The sequence below is a fragment of the Panthera pardus genome, unplaced genomic scaffold (genome assembly GCF_024362965.1).
Source record: "Panthera pardus isolate Hobbes unplaced genomic scaffold, ASM2436296v1 HiC_scaffold_13, whole genome shotgun sequence".
Classification (NCBI taxonomy): domain Eukaryota; kingdom Metazoa; phylum Chordata; class Mammalia; order Carnivora; family Felidae; genus Panthera; species Panthera pardus.
This window is the reverse complement of record NW_026526688.1, coordinates 203391934-203406992: the sequence shown is the minus strand read 5'-3', so window position 1 is coordinate 203406992 and position 15059 is coordinate 203391934. Positions and strand designations below refer to the sequence as shown.

The 15059-nt window shown below is 61.7% G+C and overlaps 1 protein-coding gene across 3 annotated transcripts in view; it reads right to left on the bottom strand.

Annotated features, from left to right (window-relative positions):
* Window positions 1–4858: 4858 nt before the first annotated feature.
* ZFYVE28 (zinc finger FYVE-type containing 28) overlaps window positions 4859–15059 on the bottom strand; it is a 116830-nt gene continuing 106629 nt past the window's right edge. For all 3 annotated transcript variants that reach the window (XM_019453877.2, XM_019453876.2, XM_053901770.1), the window contains exons 9-13: window positions 12400–12533; window positions 10296–10412; window positions 8954–9058; window positions 6691–6794; window positions 4859–6155 (exon numbers count right to left, since the gene is read on the bottom strand). In XM_019453877.2, coding sequence (XP_019309422.2) covers window positions 6024–6155; window positions 6691–6794; window positions 8954–9058; window positions 10296–10412; window positions 12400–12533 — 592 coding nt within the window. In that variant the 3' untranslated portion in view covers window positions 4859–6023. The remainder of the gene's footprint in view (window positions 6156–6690; window positions 6795–8953; window positions 9059–10295; window positions 10413–12399; window positions 12534–15059) is intronic.

The following is a 15059-nucleotide window of genomic DNA, read 5'->3' as shown; positions in this document are numbered from 1 at the left end:
GTGCAGGAACCTGTTGCCCTGGAACGGCCACAGCACTGGCTCCGCGGGAGCACGGGACCTCGTGCTCTCTTCGGGGGTGTCTTATGGGCTGCAAAGCGACATCCCTTCCTGCCGGACACAGAGTGACCCCAGGAAAGACCGGAGCTTGGAGGAGGGACGTAGAGGGTCAGAGCCCAAGAGTCAGATCTTGAGCCACATCTCAACGGGCAGAGACCCAGAGAGGGAGGGCCCCTCAGAGCTGCCCAGTGGACCCCAGGCCTGAAGGAAGGGGCAGAGATCTGCTGCCACGGTCCCGAGGGTTTCCCAAGAGTGGAGGGCTGCGTGCACGGGTCTGGTCTGAAGAGTGGAGACATTCCAAGACTTTGCAAGGAAGCGCTTTCTAGGGAAGAGAGTTGCCCTCCTTGGGAGAGGAGCGAGCCCCTCATCAAACTCCTGGCACTTGGGTGGCCCTAGTGGCCCCTGACCCTAAACTGATTCCGTGGGAGCAGGCACTGGCAGCCTGGGGGCATCCCCAGACTGGCCTCAGTTCCCTTTGGTCTTCCTTCTCACTGGTTGTTGAGACTCGTGGCCTGGCAACTCCTGAGGAGGGGCCCAGCAGGCTGGAGAGTGTGGGGATAAGGTGGCTGGACCCCTGCCCTGACCCTGCCCAAACCTCTAAAGGGGGCATTGCTACTGCCAACGAAACAGAACAAAAACTATAAAAATCTCAGTACTTTCCATCCTAGGATCTATTGGATGTTTTATACACCATTTCCTTGTGCATTTCTGAATCCCCGATTTATGGTTAAGGGAACTGGGAATCCTGAGGTTTAGGGACTGCCTAGTGTCTCCTGGAAATCCCAGTAGCATTGATATTGGTGCTCCCACAAATGTGACCCAGGCCTGGTGACACAGGAGCAGGAAGACCAAGCCACCTCCTGACCTAACGCTATTTGCTGGGGGTGGGAGCCCAGCTGTGTGATCTGAGAAATGGGGTTAGGGGTGTGTTGCCCTCCCTACAAGACCCCAGCAGAGCTCAGCAGGACCCAGCTGGGCACTTGAAACCTGCCATTAGACAGCCCTGCATGGGCTGTCTTGATGTTAACCCCAGCCTTTCCTGCTCATGCCCCACAATTACCCCAGAACCAGGGCACAGCCCCTAAGAGCTGTGCAGGACAAAGGAGAGTGCCCAACTCTGGGGAGGGGCAGATGCATTCAGAGTTGGGGGGCCTAGGAGGTAGAACCCCAGGCTTACCACCTGGTGACTGGTATTTTGCAGAGTCCCTTCATCCCTGCTATGTGAAGAGTAGGTTGCTGGCCCCAGTCCTAAAGCCGGCACCTTGCCTAGGGTGAGTGCACCTGCCGGATGCCCACCCTACTAACTGCCGTGGGGCACGAGGGCTGCTCTGTTCCACAGCCGGCTGGGCAAAGGGCCAGGTGTGACTGTGGGAACCATGTGCATACAGTCTGAGAGGAGAGGGGTGGCCCCACCTTGCAGCTGAGCTGTTTCAGGGACCCCTCTCCTAGCAACACCCAGGACCAGGCACTTCCCAGTGGCTCCACACCGCCTGTGACGGTGGGTGGCACCTCAGTGCACATAGGGTGGGGGGAGTGAGGGGAGAAGTGGCCCATGAACTAGGGGCAGGAGGGCTAGGACCTGGCATGGGCAGAGGTATCACAACCCAGGCCTAGGGGCCAACCAGCTCACATGCCCTCTGCTCCAGATCTGCGGGCCCCAAGGGCAGGACAGATCCAGAATGTCTGTGCGCCCATCTTTGCCCGGCTCAGGTGCAGGATCCAGCCCTGAGCTACCCTGAGCGCACAGCAGAACGCAAAGCCTTGCTTGTGTGTTTAAGTCTTGGGTGTGACATTAACTTTGAGTGACTGCTCAGTGCTGGAATCTGCCCCTCTCCCAAGTCTCAGAGGCAGGAGAGGCTCTGGAGTTTCGTTGACTCCTGCAAGGAGACCCCAGACTCTGCCCTGAGAATGTGGGGTGTGGGGGGGGAGGAGGATGCTGCAGGCTAGGAAGGTTGCCTGGAGGAGGTGGCTTTGGCTAGGCCTCTGAGGAGATTAGTGCCTCCAGGACACTGGGTCATGGGGGTGGCATGGGGCAGGCACCTTGGGTCCTGCCCACCTTCCCCCAGCTCCCACTGCAGAGTCCAGGGAACAGGAAGAGCCAGGAATGGCTGGGAAGCCGCCCCCCTCCATGGTGCTATCAGCCCCCAGCCCCAACCCCGGTGGTTTGAGATGTCCAGCTCTAAGTAGGACGCCTGTTTCCCCATCCCAGACCTAGCTGGGGTGTGGTTTGCCTTGCCTGCAGTCCCTGCTGAGCTGGGACCCTCCCTGGCCCCTCCTCACCCCTGCAGGCAGCAATGCGGTCGCCCCCCTGCCCTGGCAGCCCAACCTCACTGGGAGAGCAGGTGGTGGGATGGGTCGCCCTCTGGTGGCCATCAGGGTCTGCAGCAGGGACCCTGGAGGGGGCGCAGTCCTGGGCCCCAGAAGGGGAGCACACCTCCAACCCTACTCTTCCCATTTGGCCTCCTGGGATTATATTGTTCGTCACCTTCCCCAGCAGCCGGAACACCAAGGCCACACAGCTGGTGTGGGGGGCTGCCCGCCTGCGTGTCCAGGGGAGGAGGGCCAGGCCTGAGGGCAGGCTGGCTGTCCCTGGGCACGTTGTGGGGACGGATGAGCCACAAGTGGGGGCAAGCAGCAGGGCACCTCCAGAGGCCAGGGGTGGGTGTAGGGGTGGGAGGTGGGAGCACTGGATGAGCTGAGCCCACTGTGGGAGGGGCAGGACCAGGTGGGGTGCATCCCTCGTCCCCACCCCCATGCCACCTCCCAGAGTGAGTACAGAGAGCTTTGGGTGCTCCACCCCAGGCCCTCCATCCTCTGCCTTGGTGGCCTGCAGGCTGCAGGTCCTGAGTACCTGTGGGGCCCAGCCAGACCTAGGACCCCCACCTGTTACCAGAAGCATGGGGTGGAGGCGTTGGGGCACACGGAAGGCCTTCTCCCCAGGGCCTGTGCGTAGCCAGAGAGAGGGGAGATGGGCAAGCCAGACCCAGGTGCACCAGGCTCCTGCAGCTCCCCAGCCTTCCCTGATGCCAGACAGGGGTGTGCCGTGGGCGTTCAGATGCCGGTGGAGCCCGTCTCCACACCTGCCCCAGAAGAGGCTCTCCAGGCAGAGCCAGCTGGGACTGTCACAGCACCCTCTGCTTCCGCCTCTCGTGTGACCCTCCTAAAAGCTAACAGCGTCTGCCAACTTCTGTAAGCCTCAGTTTCTCCATCTATGACACCGGGATCCTTCCCCCTCGGGGGATTGTCAAGGGGAGTAGAGGGGACAGCGCTCAGAAAACGGTAACAGGAAGGACATAATGATGGTGACACAGGGGAACTGGGGGGCTCAGGAAGGCTAGCCTGCTCCAGGCCCAAGCCCGCTTGCAAGGGCTGCCTCCAAATCTGGAGCTCGTGTCTCTCTCTCTACCTGTCCCTGTCCCCAAGGTCTCCTAGTCTTGAGACCCTACTGTGGGTGGGCAGCAGACTATTCCTTCTAGAACCTTCCTGAGTGGGAAACTCGGTGTTGGGCTAATCCACTTCCCATCCCCAGGTCTTGGCTCTGCCCTTGGGGTGTGGATAGCTCTGTCGAAGGGTAGGGTGACCCCACGTCCCCGGTTTAGCACGGAAAGTCTCATGACTCAGGACTCTCATTCCTGAACAAACGGTACAAGTAGTCACTCTTACTGGAGGCTCCCATGGCCCCAGAACCTTCCTCCAGGGCAGCTCAGGGTAGGGATGCACAAGGGCAGGCCAAATCTGGCTTGGTGGGCTTCCTGGCTCCAGGCCACACCCAGAGCTCTCCCTGTCTCCCTGGGACCCAGGCCTCTCCCTCAGGAGCACAGCTCTGTCTGTGCCAAGGGTGGGCAGACCCTCTTTCCTGGGTCTCCATGCCTCCCAGCCTGACCTGGTGGATAAGGAGGGCCACCATGTTTTAGTCTGGAAGGTGACAACTGTGGGCCTGTTGAGGAGAGGAAGGGGGACCCTGCAGTGTCTCCTCAAAGCAGCTTCTCCTGTGAGGGGCTGACCTCCTGGTCTGACAGCAGGGGCTGTCTTCCTTCCCCGGGCAGCTGACCTTCCAGAAGTCTCCACTGTCCAGCCATTGGAGCTGCAGCCACCCACAGGGGTGGGAGGGGCTCTGTCCAGGGCAGGAGGATGAGGCCCAGACTTGGGCAGCCAGAGACACCAGGTCCCCCTGCAAATCCCTTCTCTTCTACTCCTGAAGGACTCAGGAGTGCCCCTAGGGAGTCCCCCAATTCTAAACTCTTTCACCTCTCAGGAAGAAAGTGGGCCTGGTGGCCACCAATTGGGTGGCTTCTCACAACCATCCCTCCATTCTCTGGGGTCCCAGTGTCCACCTCCAAGGGACTAGACACCCAAGTGATCAGCCTCCAAGAGCAGAGGAAGGCCCCATTGCCATGGCAACCCCAGGGTGCAGCCTACTCACCTGCATTCTCTCCAGGGCACTCCAGAAGGCAGCCCCCCCCCCCCCCCGTGGGTGGGTGGTCCTGACCCGGAGCAGGTGGGGAGGGCTCCAAGGGGGAGTGTCCAAGAGTACGCACCCGCCAACACACACACAGGCCAGGATTCTGAGCTGAAGACCATGAGAAAAGGGGCTGGGCAAGTGGGCAGGCAGTGGAGACCCTGGAACCCTCGTAGGGCATGGGATGGGGCTTTCGGGGGGGCAGGCTGACTACCCCTCTCCTACGGGCTCATGGGAACCCTTCGATTTCCCTAAGAGCGCAGAAGCCCGGAGCTTTCTAGGGAAGAATGCAAGAACACCGCTTCCCAGACGCAGAAAAAGAAGTCCACGTTCACACCAGAAACAAGTGTCTGCAATCCTTAAATAGATTTATGGAAATGGCTTCGAATTACAGCATTTAGAAAATAAAAATAATCTCAATACATAATATTCCCTCCATTATATACTTCCCCCCCCAGAAGCCATTTCTGTGCATGTGTACCCACTGTTCAGCAGTAGTTGGATTTTCTTATAAAAGAAGCAGTAGTTAGCGTCTCTCTAAAAATAAAGCTGCAATCCTCACTGCAATGTGAAGCCTGAGATTTAAGCCTGAGGTGTCCGTGCTGGGGCCCCCTGGCGGCCTCCGCCTGGGTGCCGGGCCACTCTGGGGTCTGAGGAGGTGGGCCAGGGTCCCTGGGGGAAGGGGGTCAGAGGGAAGGGGGTAGTGGCAGCAGGTGGGTGACATCTGTGGTCCTTGGACCCCGGGGGCCCTGGCCTAAGAACCTGGGGAACTGGGTCTCAGTGCTGTGCAGGCAGCTGCCTGGCCCCCCATCTCATCAGCAGCCGGGCACACACCGGCAGGGGCGTGCCTGCGGCCCAGAGGACCCGGCCGTGTGTCTGAATCTCCCCCTCCGAGAATAAACAAGATGCCTGCTGTTTGGCCAAGGGAGGGGCAGCGCTGGAGAATGAGATGGCAGCTGCGGGCTCGGGACAGGGACAGAGAATGGGCAGCGCATGGGAAAGCCCTGTGGGACGCCGAGGCCTGCCCTTCTCCTGGACCTGTCCGCCATCAGCCCAGGATTTAGCCCCAGGTGCAGTCCCACTTGGCTGGTCAAGAGCCGGCTCTGAGTAGGCCTTCTAGTATGGCTGAGCAGCTCAGCAGGCCAGGGGCCGGGGGCAGAAGGCAGGGGACAGGGGCCGGGGGGCAGAGGGCAGGGGCAGGGGCAGGGGGCAGGTGGGAGGAAAGCCCACCCCTGCCCAGGCAGCCACCTGGCAGCCCTGGGTATTCCCCACTGCCTGAAGCTGACCTCCCGTTGGCCCCTGCAGCTGGCCGGGGGCCCCCACAGGTGGGGAGTCCAGGGTAGGAGGGACGGAGGAGCTGGACGTTCTGGAGGCCTGGGCGGCCCGCAGCCTCCTGCAGTGGTGGCGGCCGCTCAATGAAATGCAGTGGAGACCCTCCTGCAGCCAGCAGCACCGCCCCCGGGAGTCCTCTGGGGCCCTGGCAGGTTTGGGGAGTGCCGGTGCCGTGTCAGATGCCCGCCTTGTCGCTGTAGAAGGGTGTGACGTGGAACATGTAGCAGTGCGTGCACACGCGCACGGGCTTCACCTGCCCGTAGCGGGGCAGCGGGGCCGAGTGTGAGGAGCAGCGGGAGCAGAAGATCTGGAATTTGAGGGGCGGGCAGGGGACCCAGTGAGCCAGGGTGCCGAACAAGCCACCGCCACCCTCCCCCCAGGCCGTGCCTCCCCCCTCCTGACCTCGGCGGTTCCCACATCCCCCCTCCTCCAGCGTGCAGGGCGCCACGGGCGGGGCTCTGTGGGCAGGGAGGGGACCTTGGGAAAAGCCTGGGGTGGGTCATGGCCTCAGGAGGCCAGGCTCACGAGGAGGGTCCCAGCCCTGCTCCCAGGCTGCTGCAGGCCTCCTGTTCAGACCCTCCTTCCCTCGACGTCCCCAGCTCTGAAGCGGCTGGGGGCTGGGCACCACACCATCGGGACCCAGTGGGCAGAGTGCCTGGAGTCCACACACGGTGCCAAGTCAAAGCGGGGCCCAGGGCTCAGGGACAGGGACCCCAAAGGCCTTACCAGTGCCCTGGGGTGTCGGTCCTGACTCCCAGATCCTGTGGACGGGCCCCAGGGATGCCCCTGGCCACAGTCTCTGGGTCTGCGGGCACAACCTCTGGCCCCCGTGCCCCTCTTACCTTCCCGCAGCTTCGGCAGTGGTGCTTCCGGCGGATAACAGTGAAGGGTGCTTTGCATGCCGTGCAGAAGCCGCAAGCCTCGTCGGGGACCCACTCTGGTGGATCTGGCACGAGAAGGGGGGTACGCGTCAGCCAGAGGGGGCCGCGAAGCGGTGACAGTGGCAGCCGGTGGGCTGGGGTGGGAGGCCGACCGCGGCGGGTGGGTGTACCGGTGCCTTCCGCCGGATGGGCCCCAGCAGCTCCAGCTCTCCTCCCCTCCCATCCTCCCCTGGACTCCAGGTGCTGGTTACGGTCTCGGGAAACTGCTGGCATCACATGGACAGGACCTTTGCAGCTGTTGTCAGTGCCTGTCCGCCAGGCCACCTGGATTCGGGACGTGGGCAGGGAGTGTTCACCTGGATGACCCTCTCCTGAGCCTCTCTCCGTCAGCACCCAGCCTGGCAGGGCCCTCGGGCAGAGGTGGTAGCTGAGAAGCGAAGGAATCAGCCACCAGCTCGGCACACTCTGTGGGGGCCCCCGGGGCCCCAGCCTTGCCCACCCCTGGCTCCAGAGCAGTTATGGGACCCTCGTGGTCCTGGAAACCCAGGCAGACGTCCGGCCGGCCCCTCCCTGACACAGGTGCAGGCCAGGCTGGGGCCTGGGCCCCCCTTCCAGGTGGGTGTGGGACCCATCCCGTCTCACTTCTAGAGGTGCTTGGAAGCCTCTATGGAGGTTTGCTCTGGGATTCGGAGACTCATCAGTGCGGGGGAGGAGAGAGCTCCCACGCAGCAAGACAGGCACTTTCCTCCCGTTCAGGCCTCAAGGCCAGAGCCAATAGCCGGGCGGGGTGGGGGAGAACATCTGGGATCCATCCCTCAGACCACAGTGTGCTCAGAGGTGGTCTGTCCAGACTTGCACGACCCCCAGTGCTCAGGCGGGCACTGGCCTGCACCCCTGGCCCCATCCTCAGCACCTCCAAACGGAACTCGGCAAGGCTGCTGTCCAAGAAGGGCCTGGGGTCTCCTGGCCTCCCTCCTGGCCTGGAGGGTCTGCCCCTCCTCCTGCCTGCACAGACCCAAAGCTGCCTCCCACCCACCTCTCCCACCTTCCTCTCTGGGCCCCGTGAGCTCACCTCAGTGCAGGGAGGTCATTTCTCCCGCTTGCCACCCCTCCCCTGTGTAAAAATCCCAGGCTGACCCCAGGGAAATCCCAGGTGGCAATGTTAGCCCCTAAGGGCCATGCTAGGCCACAGACACCAGCTCAGACAGAAAAGGCCAAACCCTCTCCTGTGAGGACCGTGAGGGTCCGGGGGACTTCCTGGAACCGCTCCTCTGACCAGCATCCAGGCCCTGTCAGCAGGTGCCACTTCCAGGAGCGAGGCTGGGTCAGCAGTCGGCAAGGAGGGCGCGGCTCCCGCCCGTGCACCGGGCAAGCCAGACCTCACAGCTTTTCACTTCCGCTCCTCCTGAGCAGAGGGGCCCCGAGTTCCTGCTACAGGTGCTTTGTACCATCGTGTATGGTTTTCCAGAAAGAGTCGGGAGATTGTGCCTGCTCCAGACACCCCATCCCCGCAGCCCCCTCTGGACACCCGCATCCCCATCACCCCGGAGTACTGGAGCGCCAGGGAGGCCCTGAGACGGACACAGGCAGGACCAGCCCAGCTGGCCAGGCACACCAGGAGTGCTGTGGCCTCTGGCCCATCACGGGGTGAACTTTCAACTCCTTCTCAGCTCCACGCACATCTGACACCTGGTTGGGCCTATCTGCCACCATCCATCTCAGCACCTTGCCCAGGTCCCCAGCCCCTCCCCACAGACATGATGCCAGGGCCCCAACCTACTCTGGATGCTCCCTCCCTGACTGGGACACCAGCAGGCCTGACCTCCAGGCTAACAGGGTAGCAGGGGCTCGGGGCTCCCACATAACCAGAGAGTGCAGCCTGCAGCCTCCTGTGAAGAGGGTGCCAGAAGCTGCCGTTGAGGCCCTTCCTGTGGGGCAGGTGAATGCAGGTGGGGACAGGTGTGTGCCTGTGCCGAGCCCGGCCGCCTCCAGCCAGGGGCCCGTGTGCCCACCCTGAGGGCCGAAGAGGGGATGCCAGGGTGGGAAGTTGCCTCCCCAGGGGCAGCTACGTGCCCAGAGGGCCTCTGGGGAGGGGCCCCCGGTTGGAGAAGTGGTGCCTTCATGGATTCCATATCCAGGGCAGAAAGGGGGACAGTCCAGACAGGGCCTTTGCTCCCTGCCCAGCGCGCAGCACCGTGGGCGCTGGCCCAGACTCCACACGTACCTTCCAAGTCCCCATCTCGGGTCTTGGCTGCCAGTTCAGAGGATGACAGGGTCTCTTGGCACAGGGCACAATCCTCTAAGGCTGCACTCCGCAGGCTCTGGGTGACTGGAAGAGAAGGGAGGGGTGGGGTGGGCACAGAAACACCTGTTCCTGGTAGCCCCACCTCCGCATCACTGGCAGGGGTCCCCCAAACCCAGCCGCAGTCCCACGGCCATGGGGTCACCACAGCCCCAGCAGGCCGGGTACTGACCCCGGCAGGGGCCTTCAGTGCCCAGAGGCATGCGGCCTCCCTGGGGGTCCCAGCCCCAGAGCCCCTGCACGGTCTGTGCAGAAAGGTCTCCCTGGGCTGTGATCCCTAAGCCCACCATCCTTGCTTCCAGAAGCGGTCCATGTCACCTGCCTTTTCTGAACCGTGATGTCTCAGGAGGCAATCCCGCCCAGGAATCCCCAGCAAATGGGGGCAGCGCAGCCTGGCACGGTGCTACCAGGAGTCAGAGCTTGGTGGACACACAGAACTAACTCTGCTCCTGCTCCCCGCTAGCAAGGAGGGGCTCTGGTGGGCTGGGGCGGGCTGCCCTGTGTGCCCAAATGCCCTGTGATGAGGGGTAGCTGGCCCAGAACAGGTATCTCAGCCCAGCACGGGGGTAGAGGGGGTAAGCCAAGGGTCAGGCTCTCTCCCCACCCCAGGCACGTGACAATATGTGAACGTGTGTGTGTGTGTGTGTGTGTGTGTGTGTGTGTGCGCGCGCGCACATGTGCACAAGTATGCATGTGGGTGTGAGGGCATGTGTCTACACCCGTGATGTGTTGAGCATATGTAAGTATGTGAGGCAGGTCCCAGGTGGCCACAGGATATGAACAGCCACTTTCCCCAGGGAGAGATGGGGCCTATGTCCCCTCCTTGACTCTGGGCTGGCCTCGGACTGCTTTGGCAGCCAGAATTTGCTAGAAGTGACTCTGCCATATCTGGGTCTTGTCTTTAAGAGGAAGGGCACTGTCCCTCCCAGCCTGTTAGCCCCAAGAAGTTGGGTGACCTTGCAGGAGCATACGCAGAGGGAGAATGGGAGGTTCTGCAGGCACAGGCCGGTGCGTGTGAGGTTGTAAGCCACCTGCAAAGCCAGCGGTGGGGACACTGCCCCAGGCAGGTGGCCTCTCGGGGACTTCTGGGGCCTGTGATGTGTGCCCCTTGGTCCCCTAGCGGAGAGCCTGGCAGTGCTGGGTGCTTCTTGTTTGGAATGTGGCAGGTTGTGCAGAACCTGTAGGTTCTGTGTAGGGCCACGTTTCGCTCGGGGTGAGGAGATGCTGATCCCTGGGGTGGGGACATGCCCTGAGCGGGACTCACCCTTCTTTAGCTTTTCCTTGTCGTCTGCTTCTGGTTTGGTGGCCATGACCTCAAAAAGGGTCTTGAGAATACTTCTCAGATCGCTGGCATAGTTGGTCTGCAGCTGGTCAGCCACACCTGGGAGGGGAGGAAGGCCGTCAGGCTCCGGGGGCTCCAGCCGCTGGCTGTGTCCTCAGGTAGGTGGGGGCAAGAAGAGGCCACCAGCCCCTGGGAGCTGGCTTTGTTGGCAGGAGTGAAAGCTCAGGAGTCCAGGGGAGGCCGGTGGAGGGGTGCCTACGCAGCCAGCCCCCCGCTGGCCCCCGCTCACTCTCACTCCCACATTTTATCCTTGGGGTCGCAGCCACTACTCCTGAGTGGTCCTAGCCTCTGACAGGTGACCCCAGGGCCCTGAACCGTGCCCACTGCCCACAGCAGCGCCTTCACTGACACAGCCACGTGTGTGTCCGGTCGTGCCCTCTTCCCCTGGCAGACGCTGCTGCCCCAAGACCCCCTGACTGCAGGGGCCCCTTTGGGGTGTGTGGCTGGGAGCCAAGGTGGGGCCTGCCCTCTGCCGGACTCCCTGCCATTCCCTGCTTCCCCCACTCTCACCGCAGAGCCCTCCTCCTCCCTGAGCAGGCTCCCTCTCCCTGAGTGGGGCTCCCCTTCCCTGACTGAGGGCTCCCCCTCCCTGAGTGAGGCTCCCCCTCCCTGCGTGGGGGTCCCCCTCCCTGAGTGAGGGCCATTTCCCAGCGAGAATCGAAGCCCCGTTAGCTCCTTCGGCGCAGACACCGCTGCTACTTATGGCAGCGTGAGGGGAAAGCCTCAGGCGTCCGGCCAGAACCGGAAGCCCAGTGACCCGCCCCAGGGACTGCAGTCAGCGCTTCCGGAGGATTCTTTGTGCACCGCGACGGTACTGAGCGCCTGCCAGACTCCATATCCCTAAACCTCGGAACAAAGCTGTGTGGCAGCTGTATGAAGCCAAGCTCAGGGTCACCGGGGTCCTCCTGGTCCCACCTGGCCTGGCTTGGCAGTGCCTGGGGAGCCCCGGGGCAGTATGGGACACCCCCCATCGTGACCGGGATTCTGCAGGGATCCCGCCCCCCCCCCCCCCCCCCACAGGCCACAGGCTGCAGTCCTGCCAAGCAGGCCGGGAAGAGCGGGTAGCGCGGGCTGCGGGGAAAGCCCTGTCAGCAAGCACCCCTAAACCGGGAGGATGGGGGTGGGAAGGGCACGCAGGAGGCCGGGGAGGGGGCCTTCAGTGCATACTTTTATACTGTTGAATCACATGGATGTGTTAGTTATATTAACACACGAACCAAAGAGAAGCATTAAAAAGACACCTTTTGGCTCACGGCCCTCTGAATTCCCCGGGGAGACAAAACAGGCGTCTCCCTCCTGTTCCCCCACTCTGGGGGAAACAAAACTAGGCAGGATGAACGCCACAATCGGAACCACGAACGAACAGACCCTCGCGGTGTGGGTGGCCAAGGCCCCCACGGGAGCCGGATGGGTTCCCCAGTCACAGATGGGGGCCCTAGTGAGGAATTAAGCCTTCCTCCCTCCTGGGCTTGGGGATGATGAAATGGCACCATGGGGGGATCCCCAGATGGCAGGGAGGGGATGCTCCTGTGGCCCGGCACAACCCGCATCCTGCCCAGCAGGGACCTTGCGGCCCACCCTCAGCCCCTGCCCCGCCCACACTCGAGGCCCCGCCCAACCTGCAACCCACCCTCAGCCAGGCCCCGCCCAACCCCACGGCCCACGCCCAGACAGGCCCCGCCCACACTCGAGGCCCCGCCCAACCTGCAGCCCACCCTCAGCCAAGCCCCGCCCAACCCTGCGGCCCACGCCCAGCCAGGCCCCGCCCAACCTACAGCCCACCCTCAGCCAGGCCCTCTCACCCTGAGGCCCCCACCCACCCCCCAACCACGCCCACCTTGCAGCCCACCCTCAGACAGGCCCCGCCTACACTCGAGGTCCCGCCCAACCTGCAGCCCACCCTCTGCCAGGCCCTCCCCACCCTGAGGCCCCACCCACTCCCAACAAGGCCCCCACCCTGCAGCCCACCATCAGCTAGGCCCCGCCCACCCCCTGAGGCCCCGCCCCACGCGGGCCCAGCCGGCACCTGAAATGCAGACAAACAGGCGGTGGATCAGGTCGTGGCTGCCGTGGAACCTGGACCGGATCTTCTCTCTTGTGGCCAAGGGGACCGTCTCCAGCCCGGCCTTGTCTGAGGAACCTGAACCGGCCGTGGGGCCACTGCACAGAGAAGGAGATACAGGGTGTGGGGGGCACGGGCACCGCCAGGGGCTCCTGGAGCCTGAAAGCCAGGAGCGAGAACCAAACTCTTTTTGCCCTGGAGGCTCCCACTGCACCACAGCCGAGCTGCCGGGAGGTACTGGCAGCTTCAGAGTGTCACCAAGGTCACAGGCACCACCTAACAAGCCAGCTGGCACAGCAGGGCTCCTAGCCTGGCCATGCCCTGTCTGCTGCCCTCACTTTGCTGTAGCCACTCTCAACTCCTTTCTCTCTGCTGGTGTGGACCACCTGGTGTGGACTCACATGCTCAGGCCCCCCCCCCCCTTCTCCCTCCGACTGACATCATCTACTGACTTCCTCCTAGAACTCGCCCACCTACACCCTGCGCAAACGGGACTAATTTGGATAAAGGGTCTTTGCAGCTGAGATCAAGGTACAGACCCGGAGAGGAGAAAGTCATCTTGGATTATCGGGTGGCCCTAACCCCGTGACAAGTGTCCTTATGAGAGGAGACGCAGACAGACAGGGCCTCCCAGCTGTGAAGGATGAATTTCTGTTGTTTTAACTCCCTGCGTGTGGGGCTTTGTTACTAACACAGGGTTCTGCTCCCACCATGCACGTCCCTGCTCCTCCCCACGGTGGGGGGGGGGGGGGTCTGCCCCACTTCAGGTGCCTCCAATTCTTACACGACTCCTTTCTTCTCTATCCTCCTGTCCTACAATCTGGCAGTTTCTCGTTTCCCTTTCAGCTTTCCCCTTGACGTTTTAATTGATGCTCTCCCTGCGGCTCCATAGACGCAAGTCTTTTAAACGTGGCCAACGGCTGCCTGCACTACCTCCTTCTCCTTTCCGGGAGGTAGTGGATCTGCCTTCCATGCCAGAGGCCTGGTCCTTGGTTGTCCGTCCCGTTTCAGAGGGAGGCACTGAAGGCCACGTGGTGTAGGTGGAACAAAGGCAGCCTCGCACTGCTGGGGCCACAGCTTCAGAGAGAGAACTTGGCACCAGCTGCCCAAGCTCCCACCCCGGGGGCTGCCACTGGCACGCACGTGGAGCTCTGCCCTTGTGGCCCGCAGACGTGGCAGGATCTTCACTGTGGCACTGGTTGCTCAGCGATGGGGCCATCTAGTCTTGCAGGGGCAGAGTCGACAGAGGCAGAGGGGGGCGGGTCACAGACCCTCACATACTGTGGGTCCCTCACACGGCGCAGAAACACGCAGGACCGCCCTAGGTCTTATGTGGGGGTACGTCCAGGGAGAAAAGACCATTAAGAAGTACAAAGATGTGACACGCCTGAGGTTTGGGGCCATTGTCCGCCCCCCCACCCCAGCCCCTGTCCGGTACAGAGGGAGGCTGGGCTGCACGGGCTCCCTTCCTTTCGTCAAGGGTGGTGTGAGAGTTCATGCGTTTTTGCCACACTCTACAATAATGAATATCCACTATGAGTATTTAATGTTTCCCTGGGCCACGGAGAGGTGAGGGCAGGCTGGCAGTGTGAGGCTGGGTGCACCTGTGCCAAGCTGGCACCCTCGGGCAGGTCTACACCCTCTCCTCCCGAGTCGCGGAGTTTCCCGGACAGGCCCCGGACTTTCAGCCTGAGCGTGGGGGGCCTGGCTGCCCTCCACCTGCTGTCCCCGCCCTGGGAGCTGAGTGAGGAAAGGGGGGGGGACTTCACTGTTCACGTCAGCTACCACTCAGCGTCCCCAGTGTCAGGTCACAGCTTTGCCCAAAAGATTTGGGAGCAGGGGCTCAGATAAATACCACACACCCGTGTTCACAGAAGCTTGCTCTCCAACACCACCAACAGATAGTGGATAAACAGTGTGGTCCCCACGGTGGGACGTTATTCGACCGTAAAAGGAAGTTCTGCACACACTACAAGGACAAACCTGGAAGACACCAGGCTGACTGAGACAAGCCGGTCACAGAAGGTCCCATAGGGTGTGATTCCATTTATGCAAACCATCGAGAAGAGGCAAGCCTACAGACACAGAAGGCAGAGGAGGGCTGTGGGGCCAGGGGCGAGAGATGGGGAATGACCGATTGATAACAGGTACAGGGTTTCTTTACGGGGTGGTGAAAATGTCTGCCAAACTGTGAATATAAAATAAAGGAATGTTTTCTTGCAATCATCTAGTGAACTCACATTCGGGAAATAGTTCATAAGTTAAATGTCTGTCATCAGTGGGCTGGCTCAACAAATCATCAGGTCACATCCATACAATTTCCATTTTGTAGAAGGGACAGATGCTAGAAATGTTAAAATATTAAATGAAAAGGCAGCATTCTAAAAATTAGGGAGATCATATGTACATAAGGAGAGACAGGGAAACGCAATAAAAGCAAAGCATTAATATCACGTATATTTGAGTGGTGGGACCATGGATAAACTATGCTTTTCCAAAGTGTCTTCTGGGAGCAAGTATTACCTTTGTGATCAGAATGAACGTGATTTCCAGGAGAGAGGAAGCGCCCGTCGGCAGCAGGTGGCACCACAGCCCTGCCTGTGGCGGGAGCTCGTCCCAAGCCG